At 46.5% G+C, this 15,495-nt stretch overlaps 8 protein-coding genes across 8 annotated transcripts; 3 read left to right on the plus strand and 5 right to left on the minus strand.

The window, feature by feature from the left end:
• Positions 1-191: 191 nt before the first annotated feature.
• C8R40DRAFT_1034601 (Calcipressin-domain-containing protein) lies at positions 192-1,001 on the plus strand (the record flags this gene model as incomplete). The annotated part of the gene is made up of 2 exons (XM_046223440.1): positions 192-484; positions 536-1,001. The coding sequence occupies 2 exons, from the start codon at positions 192-194 to the stop codon at positions 999-1,001; spliced, it is 759 nt and encodes a 252-aa protein (XP_046091121.1).
• Positions 1,002-1,742: 741 nt separating this feature from the next.
• On the minus strand, positions 1,743-3,817 carry C8R40DRAFT_460843 (uncharacterized protein). Its single transcript, XM_046235135.1, has 3 exons — positions 3,531-3,817; positions 2,668-3,472; positions 1,743-2,609 (listed from the first exon to the last, which is right to left on the minus strand). Exons 2-3 carry the CDS (start codon positions 3,398-3,400, stop codon positions 1,849-1,851), a joined length of 1,494 nt encoding a protein of 497 aa, XP_046091122.1. The 5' UTR covers positions 3,401-3,472; positions 3,531-3,817; the 3' UTR covers positions 1,743-1,848.
• Positions 3,818-4,208: 391 nt separating this feature from the next.
• C8R40DRAFT_1066153 (uncharacterized protein) lies at positions 4,209-5,461 on the minus strand (the record flags this gene model as incomplete). Its single annotated transcript, XM_046225735.1, has 9 exons — positions 4,209-4,237; positions 4,281-4,342; positions 4,399-4,529; positions 4,686-4,792; positions 4,942-5,075; positions 5,167-5,209; positions 5,234-5,238; positions 5,336-5,390; positions 5,422-5,461. The coding sequence occupies 9 exons, from the start codon at positions 5,459-5,461 to the stop codon at positions 4,209-4,211; spliced, it is 606 nt and encodes a 201-aa protein (XP_046091123.1).
• A 114-nt stretch (positions 5,462-5,575) lies between these two features.
• C8R40DRAFT_1166235 (uncharacterized protein) lies at positions 5,576-7,832 on the plus strand (the record flags this gene model as incomplete). Its single annotated transcript, XM_046230822.1, has 8 exons — positions 5,576-5,643; positions 5,713-5,725; positions 5,777-6,282; positions 6,341-6,983; positions 7,056-7,170; positions 7,229-7,506; positions 7,565-7,718; positions 7,777-7,832. The coding sequence occupies 8 exons, from the start codon at positions 5,576-5,578 to the stop codon at positions 7,830-7,832; spliced, it is 1,833 nt and encodes a 610-aa protein (XP_046091124.1).
• Positions 7,833-9,014: 1,182 nt separating this feature from the next.
• Positions 9,015-10,589, minus strand: C8R40DRAFT_1035419 (kinase-like domain-containing protein; the record flags this gene model as incomplete). The annotated part of the gene is made up of 4 exons (XM_046223502.1): positions 9,015-9,446; positions 9,519-9,709; positions 9,764-9,899; positions 9,921-10,589. 4 exons carry the CDS (start codon positions 10,587-10,589, stop codon positions 9,015-9,017), a joined length of 1,428 nt encoding a protein of 475 aa, XP_046091125.1.
• Positions 10,590-11,228: 639 nt separating this feature from the next.
• C8R40DRAFT_460799 (uncharacterized protein) lies at positions 11,229-13,035 on the minus strand. Its single transcript, XM_046235134.1, has 4 exons — positions 12,394-13,035; positions 11,700-12,346; positions 11,524-11,636; positions 11,229-11,465 (listed from the first exon to the last, which is right to left on the minus strand). The coding sequence occupies exons 1-4, from the start codon at positions 12,538-12,540 to the stop codon at positions 11,404-11,406; spliced, it is 969 nt and encodes a 322-aa protein (XP_046091126.1). The 5' UTR covers positions 12,541-13,035; the 3' UTR covers positions 11,229-11,403.
• C8R40DRAFT_1166237 (uncharacterized protein) lies at positions 12,902-13,510 on the minus strand (the record flags this gene model as incomplete). The annotated part of the gene is made up of 1 exon (XM_046230823.1): positions 12,902-13,510. One exon carries the CDS (start codon positions 13,508-13,510, stop codon positions 12,902-12,904), a length of 609 nt encoding a protein of 202 aa, XP_046091127.1.
• A 673-nt stretch (positions 13,511-14,183) lies between these two features.
• Positions 14,184-15,023, plus strand: C8R40DRAFT_1013859 (HotDog domain-containing protein; the record flags this gene model as incomplete). Its single annotated transcript, XM_046222901.1, has 3 exons — positions 14,184-14,606; positions 14,669-14,850; positions 14,903-15,023. Coding segments are annotated over 3 exons (726 nt in total), but the record flags the coding sequence as incomplete, so codon positions are not given.
• Positions 15,024-15,495: the final 472 nt, after the last annotated feature.

Here is a 15,495-nt window from a genome sequence, read left to right on the forward strand (position 1 = left end):
CACAAGACGCCGCATCTTGAGTAACAAAGGTCTACGTGTATCTTTGATTCCGGTGTTTACATTCAAGCGGCTATGCGAAGTCTACATGCGGTAAGTATTTCCCATGATTATCTAATTTTGGAAAGAGTTTATAATCGCACACAATTTTCTTAGCCTCCTTCCATACACCGACGACGACGTGCTTGGAGATGATGTCCAACTTCTCTTCTTTTGTTGTTTCTATGCCATCTGCACCGTACTCTACCTTCTCAGCCCCTCCTAGTAAACCGACAAATTCGCTTGCAATAACTCAGGTTCCCAAGGAATTTTTCCATCCTGTGGTTCTTGGTGTCCTTCGTGAACATTTTGACTTGTATGGGGAAATCAATCAATGGGTTCCTTTGAGTGCTTTTGGTCGCATATTGGTTGTCTACACCGAAGAAGAAGCAGCGGAACACGCGAAAAGATCCTGCGATCCAATCGTCCTTAGTGGAACCCAAGACAGGTCGGTGAAGTCTTCCTATATCATGTCTTCTCATGGAACTCATCAATACAGGTCCGCAGCAACATTACGCGTATTCCGTGCTGACCCCAATCCGATCATACCCCATTCTGCTTTTGCGGATGCATCCTATATACCTGCCGCCAACTATCTTCGCCCTCCTGCACTGGAGAAAAATTTCCTCATATCCCCACCTGGATCCCCTCCAGTAGGCTGGGAGCCTATCAAAGAGGACCCGCCGAATGCCGCACCTCTTGCGGGTGATCTAATGGCTGCGCTTCAGAAACTTCAGATACAGGAACGCGATCGCGAGGGTAATCAAGGGCCTGAAATCCTCCTCCATCCTGAGGACGGGGGTTCCGGCGTTGGCGTCTATGTCGAGGATTGTGATAACGGTGCTGCGCCAGTCGATATTGAAATCGAAGACGAGGATTGGGTATACGGTCAAACTGCTCCCGCAAGGAGCAAGTGGAAGCCCGTAACGGCAATGCCTCCCATGCGGGCGGCGTTAATGATTTAGGCCCTTTTCTTGGTGAGTTTTCCAAAATCTCTGTAGTCTTTTGGTTACACTCTACTTTTCGTGATGATAAAATATACAGACCTGTTCCGAATATGAATGAGGACAAAGTTATTGCATTTTATATCTGATTTATCCTCCTCTCCTCATCAATTTTACCTTACTGATTTTACATTCAGTATCGCCCTCTCCTGGATATTTCATCGATTATTCTCATCCTCAATCCTGTAAAATGTGAGTTGATGTTTTTATTTCTCACACCTTGCTCCTTCAAAGATGAACAACCTATCAGACCTGTTCCGACTCATATGAGGACAACCGATATTGCCTTTTTTATTCTGATTTTCCATCCTCCCTAAAAATTTTTTGACTCTCATTCTGACTTTTCTCTCAGCAGATTCATGTCCCATGTACATCGTGTTCACACCTCTCGCATTGCATATCATGTTCTATTAGCCATCCTTGTCTTACAATCTTGTCATATCGTGCCCTTTCTGTTTGTTTCTCACTATCTATGTTATGGACAACTGCTTGGTGAATCTTTACTTACTCAAACTTTGGATTGTCTCGTGTATTTTTGTTTTTGTGTCTATACATACCCTACCGATACAATAGAGAACATGTATCTTAATTTTTGAATCTTGAAGGTTGTTGAAGGTCAAGTTGAGAATGGGAATAACTCTTCATTGTATCGGGGTGCAATGCAGGATATTAGCACAGTGTGAGGTAGGGATACATACGAAGGAAGGCAAAGTACAGAAGCGACACATAGAGAAGCACAGCATATATACACAGAGCTGGAAACAATGACCTCGAGTCGAATAAGGGAATGGATAAATATCAGGTCCATTCAACCTCGCACAGTGTCGCCCTCATCGGAAATACTTACAACAGTGGGGGCCCTGCTACTTCTCCGACTACGTCTACGAGCCTCATCCTCCCTCCCATGCTCTCGTTGTTCCGCTTCTAGCCTCAGAGCCTCTTCTCTAGCAGTGTGTGCTGCCATCTCCTCCCTTGTCATTGGATATCGAGTCGCACAATCCAATATCCAAGTGCACGGCAACACCTCTCCGCAAATCCTCTTAACAGCTGTGGGATCTTCCCTGATCCCTCCAAACATGGTTTCGGTACCTAAGAAGTCCATTCGGCGTAAACCATCACCAAGACTTCCACCGGGTACTCCAGGTGCCCGACTACGATTGTGGCGATAGGCTTCCGACACCTTTCGCTTTCGGTCGGCAGGAAGGCTGTCGAAATCCGACTGTCCACTATGCTTGCGCATCGAGTCGGATATGGCATCAATGACGTCCCCGCAGGTAACGCCAATATCGGGATTTCGAGCTAGGACGTCGATTGTGAATGGAAGTAAGTTGGGTAAAAGTCGCAAGGAGGTGATACGAGGAAACGTGGCCGGGCTGCCACGTCCATTTGACCAGGACGTTTGTGGACTGTCGCTGGACCGCTGAACCATATTTGACGCCCAGAGCATGTTCCATTTAAGATGATCATGATCGGGGTCATCAACTTCAAGTGGTGCAGGTTTGATGAGGGGATTTAACTTGGGAACCACTTTGAGGACGCTAGTAAGGAATGGTTGGAGGACCGGTCCATCTATCGATGAACAAACGTTTGGATTTTCGGTACTAGACAGTGAGCGGGAAAAACGTACAATGTGCACCGGCGGCAAACTCGTCAATGACATCCATCCTGTCGCCTAGGACTCCCGTTGCTCTGGGTAATGGCGCAGAAGGCTGAGGTAACGCTTGACCCATGCCGGACATATCCCAAGGACCTGAACCGCCGCCCATCATCCCCATCATAGGAGCAGCGGCTGGAGGCATCATTGGCGGGCCCATATGCATCTGCGGAGGACCGAATCCTTGGTGCATCATCGGAGGCATACCCCATGCACCATGAGGCGACATTCCAGGTGGAGGCATCCCGGGTGGAGGCGGTCCCCCTGGAAGTACATTATTCATACCCGGCCAAGGAGTTCCCATCACTGGCGCAGAGTTTGGCATTCCCCAATGTTGTAGATTTTGAGGTTGAGCCCAAGGCGATGGTTGGGCGGAAGACAGAGGTGTCGGCCCCCATTGAGGTGTCGGAGCGAGTTGTGGATATCCTGTGTAATCAGCAGAGTACCCAGGATGTGGCAAGGATTGAGCGGCACTATATGGCGTTCCTCTGGGTAACATTGGCGGAGCGGCGGAAGCGGGAGTAAAGTGTGGCGGAATGAAAGGATTGCCACTCATTGGACTGTTAAACATTGGGTATTGGCCTCCCGTTGCTGGCGACATTGCCCATGCGGGTGGAGCAGCGCTAGTCGCACCAGGCAGGACAGGTGGATTACGTGGAGAAGGTTGCGGTGTTCCAAGAGGAGGAATGAACATTTCACTGGCCATGATTGATTCTCAGACTAGGAAATGACTCGACCCGAGTCTTTTTCCAAAAAGAGGTAGCTGAGTTCAAACAGTCTACGAAGAGAAGAGTCACATCACATTCAATACCACGACCATGATTTTAATTACTCACGAATTCCTCGAGAACTCAAACACGCTCTTTCCAAAGACGATTAGAACGTTGACGGATGGTGGTAGTGATTTGTGGTTCTAGTCCAAGGATTGTATAGATGACAGCAAGATTTACTTCAAAGAGCTTTGCGAATGCCGGAAGCAACCACCTCAAGTCCAAAATTCAAGTTGGTCCGAGTTAAAGCTCGAAGCTTCGAAATTTGAGGTCCTGAACTTTGAAGATGTATAAGAATCGATCAGGTTGGGGAAAACACGTGGGCCCGGCGTTTTGCTCCCGGGATCCTTTCTAGGCGCTCAAACTGTATAACCTTGAGGGACAGATGATGGCGAAGCAGGAGATACTGGTATAATAACGAGTAACTGGAATATCTATTAAGTCAAGCAGATTACCTGAGAGCCCATCGGGAGTAAGTAAAGTACGTACTGGTCATAGGATCTTAAAACTGACGAACCGAGCTTAGTATTGCTCAAAGATTTCAAGCACTGAATCTTTCCAACAAGCAGTGACTGTCCTCTTTGTTAGAATTTATTAGCAGCGGACTTGTTGACTGAGAACAGCTCCAGAGCTCTGTCAATACGAGCAGATACGAGCGATTTGAAAAAGGATGTCGCACGAACTGTCACAGGTCACGTGTGAGTTGGTTACTTCCTCTTACGAGTCTTACCTCTTAGTCTTAGTCTACTCCTCCCACAACTTCCCACTCGAGCCTAGAGGAGCCCATAGGCTGTGTCATATAAGTAAGGGACTTACAAAGCTTCGCCCGAATCTCTGCTTCTACAGAGTCCTTGTCAACGACGCAAGCAGCTCGCTTTCTCAACCATCACGGTATAACAATGGCTGTATCTTTCATGGAATCTACCAACCTTACCCCAATCCGCTATATGCATCAGACTCATTGACGAACAGGGTCAGGTCTCTATCATCGCGCGCCACTGTTCCGATGGTGGAGGGGATCTCTTCAACCTGGATTGCGACGAAGAGGGCGGAGGCTGACAGAGGCTGATGAATTCAGGGAGCACTATCAGAGGTCGACCTAATAACTGGCGGAGAAGTGAGGAAATTTTATCGTCGAGTCTCAAGCACTCAACCCACATCTTCGTGAACCCCGGGCTAAATACTCTTTCAAAGTTTAAGAAGCTATGAAAATCTTGTTACCCCTGTGACTTCCGACCCAACCTTGGAGTCAGCATCTTCAAATCCCTTCATCTCCGTACTCGGATGTGTTCCACAGATAACACGTCTGATGGTCTTATTCCTTCCGTCTTCCCCACATCAAAGGCAGTAAGCAAACACGATGAAACTCTCCCGCAAGCGTTCAGTTCGGGTGCAACTGTATGGGAAAGAATCTACAAGCGATTTTGCTCTGGTAGTTGTACAGTCCTATGTTTGTTCGAGCTTCCCGCTGAATTACCGAAGTGTACGGCTTGCCCGCTTTTCCTTTTTCGTGGCGACCCTGACTCGTTACCACGACAGCAGTATGATAAATCCGCGAAAGCAGCTGGAAGCATCCCTCGGTAAATTCTTCTCAGCGAGGCCTGTCCTAGTCTGTCCCAAGACCCAAGTACCACATGACAATGGTAATTGAGCTCGACGCGACCTCCGATAACTTCACACTTCGTTCGATCCTTACACGTACACACTCGTACACCTTGCTCCATTGAACGGACCGTAGTATGAATCTTCGAAGAATTATTTAAAATTACCTATCCTAGAACAAAGAGCAATCAGCAAACTTGTTCGAGGTTGAAAAAGATAAGGGGCTGAAACAGCGATGAGTGTGCTATACTCTTTAAGGTCCTACGTACAAGTACCACCCTTGATATTTATTTAGTTGGCGAGCGTCGACGAACACAGCACAATCTAGCACAGTTCAAGTTGCAGTTATAATTACTCCACGGCGTTCGCGGAGGTTGTGATTCCCGATAAGGCATGTCAGGATCAAAAAAACAATCTCCATGCCATAACGCCTAGGTAAATCGCGATTTCACTATTTATATCAAAGACTAGTCGCCTAGTGGAATGTTCTTCTCAGTTCTTCATCATCTATGCCAACGAAGAAATCTTCCAGTGGGCATACGCCTCTTCAGCGAGGTCTGGCCTGTCTGTCTTGTCGGTGAGCAGCTTATCCTTGGAAAACTAAACCTTCCGCGTTCTCATCGTGCCTTTTTTTTGGCTTATTTAGGAAGAGGAAACTGGTGAGCATTTGTTGTATTGTGTGTATACGAAGATCATTCATTCATTCATAGAAATGTGACGGCCAAAAACCTGTCTGTACACCATGCATCAAAATGAAAAGGGCAGACGAATGCGAGTACGAGGACAGGAGGCAGAAAAGTAGGACTCAGAAGCTAAAAGAAAAGCTGGCGATGCTTGAGGATAGAATTAAGGAACTAGAGGGAACAGAACAAACAACTTCGGGCGACGCCTCATCCTCTCATTCCGGCTCTCCCGATACCTTTGACTTGAGTGGTACCAATACTCTGGACGATGTGGATCAAAATCAGATCTCTCTTAACAACGCCTGGCCCGCAAACTCTGCAGAGCCAAGCTCGAATTCTTCCTCCTCCTCATTACTGTCCGCATCAGGTAGTCCATTCGCTTCGGCGATGGGCATGGTTTGGGGAGATACGAGCGGTGGAGGCGAGCAGGCTTTCGAAATTTCACCATTTACAGGAATGAGTAGCTCCATGTTTCCAGACATGCCTCATTGGGATCCTACAACGCCGTTGCCATTCGAGAATAAGAAGATCCTGTCAGTATCTTTCTGATCCATGTGTTTATCAAGAACTGAACTCATTTACATATTTCAGTCTGGAACTTTTTATTGCGCATCGACACCAATGTTGGTTCTTTTCTGACACTACACGGCTCGACATTCTTTCCAATGGGGAATCCATAGTTGGGGTCCCGGAACCTCATCCGGCTTTAATGAATGCATTGTACCTCCTTGCCTGCCACTTTTCCCGCTCACCTTACTTTTCTGAACTCGAATCCACGTTTTTAACAAGGGCTTTACGTGAAATCACCGTCGCGTTGGACAATCAGGATCGTCTTGTTGATGTCGTACAGGCGTCTAGTCTATTGGCGATATACTTTTACGCTAACAGCCGAATTCTCGAGGGGTATTGTCATTCATTCTCTGCGGCAAGACTCGCAGTAGGCCTTGGATTGCATCAAATCCAATTTACTGATCTTGCTCGACCTAGCAGCTCCTCTTCTGCGGAACGTTCAAGTCCTACGGGAGTCATGAACTTGACTGCTACCGGTTCTCCTTCTTCTATAGCGTCCTCTCCTCCAAAAGATCATTCAGAACTGCGGGAACGAATATCTACGTTTTGGCAAGTCTTCATGGTGGATCGGTGTTGGAGCGTGGCTAACGGGCTCCCAGTGGCCTTGCCCGATGGAGAACATCACCAAGGTAGAATCAAAACGCCCTGGCCTGATGCAGCACTGGTCAGTGATTTCCGCTTTCTGTCTCGAAGATCTGCGTAACTGATAGATCGATACCGCCATGTATCTCTATAGGATGATGTAGTTACCACCACAGGAGTGTTTGATCCATTGGGGAACCCTGTTTATATGCCTTCATTGAAGGCAAAGGCTGCTGCTCTGTACGAGAGGACATTTCGGCTTTCTTCTTGTGAGTAGTTTTTTGGGGGGGTCAATGAATAGCTACCTGACTTGATAACATTCATAAGCTGTACAACCGAATTGGGCAGAGCTTGCTGCTACATCCAACGCTCTTCAACGGTTTCTTACATCCCTTCCGTTATTTCTTGGCTTCGAACCGTGGAGAAATCAGGCTCCATTTCTCGATGTGGAACTGCTCACAATACATACTGTTGCAAACGTTTGCACTATACACATCAACAAGAATAATCTAGAGATGGAAAATCTACAGGCGGCAAACTACGTCCTCACTCTCATCAGACAGCTGGGACAAACCGATTATGAGTGGTTGGATCCTTTGATAAGTGTCAGTGAATATCTTCTCTCCCTCGAATATGGCTTATATGACCTCTTCGTTCCTTCAGGCTTGCTGGATGACTGTCGCCAAATTATATCTTCAGATCCTTTCACTTTCAGGTAGTGCGGTTGCAAATGCGCTTCCTGTCTTCTCTGTGGATCAGGAACTGGATGTTCTTGTTGATGCAATGAAAACATTGAGCGCGTTTTTCCCACTAGCAGGTGAACTTCAATGTCTTTTCTCGACCGTACTTTCCGACTTTCTGACAATAGTTGTTAGGTGAACACGCCAGGAGAATTGAACAAGAACGCGCTTTGATTTTGTCTTCCATTTAACGCAGACCACGGTTGCAACATATATATCGACCTGTCGATCCGATTACACTGGGTGGACCCGGGGCGTTAAAGAGTGTTCACCGGAAGTCTTTACTATCCCGTAACACTCGGAATCTTCGCGAGTATCCGTGTTCAACATCGCTATCTCTCCTCCTAGAGCTCGCGTGGAATGCGGATCGGCTCGCTCAGGACATGAGCATACACATGGTGCCAATGGTTCGCGATGGAAGATAATCAATTCTGCACTACATTCGGTGTCTGCTTTTCAGCGAAGCCATGCCTTCTACATTATTCCAAAAATTGATAGAACGACAGCGCTGTCAGTGCGTCACCACTCTACTTAGTAGAGTATCATTATCCGAATGGTGGATTCATCCAGCATCGTGGAGGACAATAATAGTTCAGCCTCTTCCTTATTTTAATTTCGCCTCGCTATATTCTTCAACAACTATGGTCATATTCAGCTCCTTTGGTATCCTTTGGGACGCTTCTAGTCAAACGTAATGTAGTGTACATGCAACTAGTAAATACTACAGGTCCAGGTGATATCCAAGTATCGAAGTAAATGTTAACTGATATGATTCTGGGTCCTAACTTCCCTAATCTTATCAGAATTCGAGAGATTTGCAGACACGCATTCAATCCCCGGGCCCAGGTTATGTCAATTCTGTTATGGTGGAACACATGTACGATTGAACGAGGGCAATGAGTTCCTAAGAACTGGGACTGCTACTCCGTAAAGCATTCAACTTCTGATACCAATGTTCTCATCGTGAGACTAAGTCGTAGTGTTCCCCCACACATTGGGGTTCACTACATAGAGTGAATTCGGGGTGAATGTATGAGCAGATTGTACTCTAATTTCTGAACGACGTTCTGTTGAACCATCCGCACATCGAACGTGCTCCGAATGTCTTTAAATATATTGACATTTTCGCATACACGGATAGTCTGAGAGCGTAAGCTTCCTGGTGATCCAACTTATTCATATCCGAACTAAGACCTAAGCAAAATGTAATCTATGTGCACCCATAGCAGGAGAACCAATGGACACGGAGGGAAGGGTAAACTCGAAGTCAGAGATCGAATTCATTCCTAGAGAGCATATTTGACCCTTTGTTTTGGCGAGTAAAGAACGCCATTATGATACAGTGAAGTAAAGAAGTATCGAGCCATTGTCCGTCATCGATGTCGCACCCACCCTTCTCCAATTCCCACAGCTACTAAGGCCTTCCGTAATTTCCTCACTCGGCTTCGCCCTTCTTCAGTCTCACATATTCTTCTCAGCCACAACTTCCACCTTGGTAGCGCTGGAGTCACATACTCTGACCACTGAGGAAATTCCAGGAAAAACGACGGAGGGAGGTTCGCCCAGCGATCATAAGACTTCCAGGGACTATTCAACAGACGCGTGTGGTCAAATGAGTTGAGGAAGGAGGGCAATTGATGTGACGAGACAGTAAGGCACTGTTGAAGCTGTTTTTCATTAAGTTCACGGAGGAGATACGTCTCCGCAAAAGCATGAGCCTGACGCGCAGTAAATCGTTTGGCCAACTCGTGCGTCGTCATACGATCGAGCAAAGGAGCGAGATGTGGTATCATAGGCGTAAATTTCTATACGATGAAAGTGGAAGAACATAGACATCGTAAGAAAAAAAAGATCAATGATCCTCGTAAGAAGCTAACCTGCAGCATTTCACAAAACATCACGCCCAGCACACCTACATCGTATTTAAATGGATCATATACCAACTCCCCTTGCGAAACGTCCAACGCGCTGTATTCTTGCATCCATGCCAACGTTGAAGGTAGTCTATCCTTGCCGTTTTTATTTCCTGGTATTATCATAGAGAAATCAAAATCGATGATGGCAAACTCTAGACGGTGAAAGACTGCTTCGCGGGAATCGGTGATTATTTTGAAGGTACCACCTGGACTGGAATGAATATCGAGGTGCTTTAGAGGCCGCAGCGCTCTGACAGGGAGCGGGAAGAGATGATTCATGACCATATTGTTCATTTTGATGTCTCGATGCGCGATGCGCAGTGAATGCAACGTATCGAGACCCTAGATATACATAAGTACAACCGGACACCGGAGAGCTGTATAGGCACTCACTTTCAAAATATCTACGACGAATTCACCCACGTCCTTTACCGACCGCAAAAGATTACTGGGTCCAGGAATATCTGCCCATCTTGGCATCACTAGAAACGCATATTCTTCGTCGTATTCCAGCACATCTACAATCGGCAAGACCCCCGGCGTTTCTTTCTGTCGTCGCAACAATTCAACGACTCGAAGCTGCTCTGAATCCTTTTTCAAGATCTTTATGTAGACATGCCGACCAAGAGAGTCTTGCGCGGCATACACTCGTCCTGTATTGCTTGTTGCGACGTATGGCGGGACCTGAACAGAGACAAGGGACTTTGTCTGAGAACGATACGCAGAACGACTTTGTTGGGGTATTGTAGAAATGCGTTCGCGTGGATGTGAGTCATATATAAATCCTGGTCCGGCAGACGCATTCGTATAGGCAAAAGGTGGATGCTGCTGCTGACACGTATCGCGTACGGGAACCGTGAATCCGTCAGAAAGCCCGATGGAAGTTTTCGACCCAGGAGTATGAAGTGCGTAGCCACGACGCTCAAACCAAGGTGCTAGACCATGCCAAAATGAAGCCCATTCGGTGGAAGAACGAAATATGTGAGGGCGTGCATCGATATCGAAGTCGGGACGAGTGTTGGGAAGCGGCATATGAAATACAGCAATGGCAAGGGAAACGACAGATGTGTTGAGGGAAGAGAAGGTAAGGTATACCCAGGACTGGAGTCCGAACAGAAGAAGATTATTGAACTTCTGAAGGAAGAAGGCAACACAGGCGCAGCGAGAAGACACTAGCTTTACTCTGCGATCGATGAAGGCATCAGATACGCCAATTACGTCGAGGTCTGTCTTGAAGCTAGATTGTCGTCGAGTGATTTCCGCAAGGAAGGCCTTCGTAATAATCCGAGGGTAAGAAGTAAAACAGTGCTCATATTGTCAATTCATAGAACGTCCATCACAGCGGCAGGATAGCAGAAATAGCTATATATACTTCCATTAAGCATTCCCATGTTATGATATGTGACGATTGACAGGTTAGTGGTATGTAGCGGCGGCGGAGTGTCCCAATGTGCCGACAGTGGATTGAAGAATAAGTTCAAAATCTAGCTTCAGTCTGGTTCAGTCAGGTGTTCAGGGAAAAGTTTACAACTGCTGCATGTCGACATTTGATTGAACTATCTTTGACCTTCTTGAACTTGATAGTCTTTGATAGTGGTACAGTTGCACTGTTTACCTTCGAACCAGTTATTTTCTGTCTGCATACAGCGATTGTGTATCAAACTCAAAATCAATATTATTTTAACCACACAGACACACCAGTAAAAGAAGTTACGAGGCAAGCTCCCGTTTTTATACTGGCAATAGAAGGTAATGGTTGAGTTGTTATTATGACGATGCCAATGTCCAATGTAACCGGAGTGAGGGCAGGCGTATACACATAACTTAGCATGATACAAGGGGTATGCTATCTCAAAAACATGTTCTTCATGCTCGCCATAATCCTAACGTGCCATTTGCGCGCGCTGTCTGCTACAAGATGTTTAATCCTATATGCTTTGCTGGAAAAGGCGATTTCTATACTTACAGGCTCGTGGGTGTTTATTTCGTGCCTGCACAGCTGCAAAGTACTCTTGGTCAATACGCTGAGCATTCTCAACCTCGCGTTGCATTCTTGTGTTCTCCAATTCGATTGTGAGTCTTCGTAGTAGTGCGTTTATAGTCAGAGTTACAATTAATTGATTAATCAAGAAACCAATTCACCTTTTTAGCGACGCGATTTCTTTGAAGAATTCATCTGGACAATGTATCTGAGCGGTGGACGAAAGGTCGAAAGATACTTCAACAACGACTAGATTGCTATGTGGCCGAGCAGTCATCTCGTCAAGCATTATTCTTGCATCACTTCCACTGCCTTTTCTCGACGATGCACTGGCAGAATTTTCGCCTCGTGCTCTATCCATTGAACCACTCTCCCCTACGAAGCTCGAAGCCCAGGGCGCTTCCGACTCCGCGTGGTTGTGTTCAATGTCCCTAGCATTTCCCGTGATAGCTCTAACTGCCACTATTTGCGGCATCAACACCCGTCTACGTTGTACATCCTCCTCGAAATATCTCTGGATCCGCTCTACTTCTTCCGAAGTGGCGTAATATACCGGCTCTTCTCCAGTCACACACGTAGCTACGCGAGCATCGAACTGTATGGATTCAGAGAAGTAACAGTCGTTCCACGGTAATGCATATCCTGGATCTAGCGCTTGGCGGCACAAAGGATGGGTCGTGTTAGGGAGGATGGGAACGGACATTTCGGGCTCGATTCCTCGCGCTGCATCCTCCTCTCTAAGACCTTGGAATACCAAATAAAATTGCCAAGAATGGTATGGCTCCCATGGCATGAAAAACTGGCGTCGCTGAGGAGAAAGTCATCAGTGAATATTTATCGAGCCAACCCACGTACCTCGCCAACCAACGCGACAAATGTCTTTCTCTGCAGTCGCCGACAAGCTGCAGTGAGCTCCTCGTTCTCCAAACTGGAAACTGTCGCCTCAGGGTTGAGAGAAAGGGCCACGAACGAGTATTCTGTAGGCAATGATTGTATGTTCATGCCAAAAGATGACACGGTCTATGTACGGTGTTCATTTCGCTTAAAGTTATAGGACCAACAAAAAAACAAGAGCTGCTCGTCATGTTTCAGTGTACAATAATCAAGATAGCGGGATCAAATGTAATCTAACATCCTCCAATGACCTCACTTCAGCATAGTGGATAGATAGATACATGGCACTGTCCAAAGACAAATGGGAATAAAAGGGATGTGATAATGAAAGAATAGTGTAATAGGGTGATACTGGAAGGACATTTGGGTACTAAAATACAGGATATAAGCCAGGATACATAGCCAGAACAGACCTGCCGATAAATAAAAATATTACAAAACAGAAAATGAAAGGGAAGAAGTAAGTTCATCAATGTCCATGGAATAAAGCCTTCGCTCTCTCCTTCAAACTCAAGCCCTTTGTGGCTTTCACGGTCGACTGGTGACCAATTCCAATATTGGCAATATATTGGTGGTCAGAGGAAGCGGGATATGCCATATAGGATGAGGTCTCATCAGCGTCAAATGTAGACGAGGTCGGGCTGGGGGTCAACGAGCTGGATGACGATGATGAAGAATCACTGGGGTGCCTACGACGTGGTTCCGAACGGAGATGCCCATGGTAATGAGGACCATATTGACGATGATGGTCATAATTATCGTAGATAGCGTCTGCTGGCATAGGCGGCATCGCTGATGAAGGGATAACATGAGTCAGAGGCGGAAGTGCCAGCGAGGAATGAGCTGAAGTCTTTGACTTTCCACTTCGGTGGTGCATGTCAGAGGGAAGGGAAGGGACAAAAGCAGATCGCTCTTGCTCCTCCATGAGATATTTAGTATTTCTCTGCATAGAACCTCCACCCAGAAGTTGTCTCATGAGGAGTTCCGAGGCGACGAGTTCCGCTGCGAGTGCAGCCTGTTGTTGAGGATCTAGGGAGGAAGACGATTTCGATTTCGATTTGGAAGAGCCGAAAGCCATTATGACAAGTGCGAAAGGTGCCAAGGAGGGGCTCGAAAGGATAAGAAACGTAGTCCGTTTCAAATGGGTGGGACTGGAACCGGAATCAGGCTTGCCTTACCTTCCACTTTGTTGCACGGCTTTTATACGTCTAAGAAGGCCTTGAGGAATGTTCATCTAAGAGGATCGTTCCTTGGGGTGTGCACAAGATAATACAATAAAACATGGCCATCGCACTAAGAGGAATCTGGAAAGAACTTTCGCTTCGGAAAGATTTCGACATTATGAAAGGGAGAAAAGTGGCCTTTGCGTCACCAAAGCTTCCTTTCTGCCAATTCATCATACCAGAATAACAATTAACCGCGAAAAAAGACAATAAAACGATTGGGCAACGAAAGGAAGTCATAAACCGAAAAGACAAAAGGGAAAAGACAAAAGAGAGACGCGATGTTTGGTTAAATCTTTAGAAACAAACAACGCGGTCCGGCACAACGTTACCGAAAGCCGGCGTTTGCGACAAGCCACAATGTCCTCTGTGCTGATTAGGAGGCTTAGACTGCCTTTACATTCAAAAGCACTCTTATACCCTTCTAGACACTGTTATTCTACCTCATCGGAAACAACCGTCCTGAAACCGCCATCACCTTCGCATTTCCGTCGAAACCTGCTGACATTAACACTGACTGCTTTCGCCAGTTTAACTGCCTACACCGTCGGCTCAATATACCCACCGCCCCCACTTTCTCTCTTATTTCCATCACCAGCCCCTGCGCCTCCAGATCCTACTTCATTCGAATCTCTGGAGTATACAGCTTCCTTAGAGAAGGAATTACTCTCATTACCTCTACTCCAGTCCCTCAGAACTGCTCCCGATGCGAAACAATGGTACGAAGCTCGTCCCTATAAAAACTTCCCCGAGGAACGTCGCGTAAACAATCTCACTGCCGGTGCGCTTCGTGGACCTGGTAAATTGGCTGTACCGCCCGTGGTATGGGTTCGTCGTGACGAGTCGGAGAGTTTTGTTTTCATACACGTTGGCAGGGGACTCTGCGGCCATGATGGGATTGTGCACGGTGGAATGCTTGCCACGCTGTTAGATGAAACCATGGCGCGCACGGTGGGTTTTCCTTCCTGCTGCCGTATGATTCTGGATATCGTGCTTACTTCGCGACTTTTCAGGCTATCAATAACCTTCCTGAACGAATAGGAGTGACTGCAACGCTCAATCTGAACTATCGCGCTCCGACAAAGGCTGATCAGTTTATTGTCATCAAGACCAAGCTCGGAGAGGTGAAAGGCCGAAAGGCTAATGTTGTTGCCCGAGTAGAAGATATGAAAGGGACGTTGCTGGTCGAGGCCGCGTAAGAATTTCCTCTGTTGTTCTCAATCCACAACTCTCAACCATATGAACAGGGCTATGTTTGTTCAACCGAAATACGCCAAACTCCTCAATACGGCTGCCATGCGCCAGGTCATGGGGGAACCTCCGAAAGACGATCATGAACCTGTTCATCTGGCAGATGGGCAAGATATGAAAGCTCTCAGAGGAGAGAAGTAACGAACTTCGTTTAGACATTTTATAGACACGGGTTACCAGTTGGATAAATCTGATCTTTTGAAAATGTGAACTCAGGTGAACTCTTCTGGTATCTCTAGCATTCTAAACTCTCGTCGAGCTTTGATATCCGAATTTTGCGCATATCAAAGCTGCCTATTGCTTCCAACGACACCCCCATGTGCGTTGCGTTTTCATAAGAGAATACAGATTGCCACATTAGTATCAGTGTCTGCAATGTTTGAATTCAAATCAACCACAGCATTGAGCGCGATTAAGAGACCCATGAACTTGAGCTTGCTTTGTTGTTCAAAAATGTCACGGATTCAATCAATTTCCACTACTGAATTGGTGAAAACCAAGCAAGGTTCTGAATGAAGTAGATAGATAGATTATGAGAGCCGTAGTAACAATATAAGGACAAACGAGGCGAAGCCGTACTAATCGTAAA

The sequence above is a fragment of the Lentinula edodes genome (genome assembly GCF_021015755.1).
Source record: "Lentinula edodes strain Le(Bin) 0899 ss11 chromosome Unknown C8R40scaffold_3, whole genome shotgun sequence".
NCBI classification, from domain to species: domain Eukaryota; kingdom Fungi; phylum Basidiomycota; class Agaricomycetes; order Agaricales; family Omphalotaceae; genus Lentinula; species Lentinula edodes.

Coding starts and splice junctions, on each gene's coding strand:
- C8R40DRAFT_460843 (XM_046235135.1), bottom strand. CDS start 3,400: ATGGCCAGTGAAATGTTCATTCCTCCTCTTGGAACACCGCAACCTTCT. Junction 2,610..2,667: donor GTTTGCCGCCGGTGCACATT/GTACGTTTTTCC, acceptor GTTCATCGATAG/ATGGACCGGTCCTCCAACCA.
- C8R40DRAFT_460799 (XM_046235134.1), bottom strand. CDS start 12,540: ATGAACATACAATCATTGCCTACAGAATACTCGTTCGTGGCCCTTTCT. Junction 12,347..12,393: donor TTGTCGCGTTGGTTGGCGAG/GTACGTGGGTTG, acceptor CTTTCTCCTCAG/CGACGCCAGTTTTTCATGCC. Junction 11,637..11,699: donor GAAATCGCGTCGCTAAAAAG/GTGAATTGGTTT, acceptor ACTACTACGAAG/ACTCACAATCGAATTGGAGA.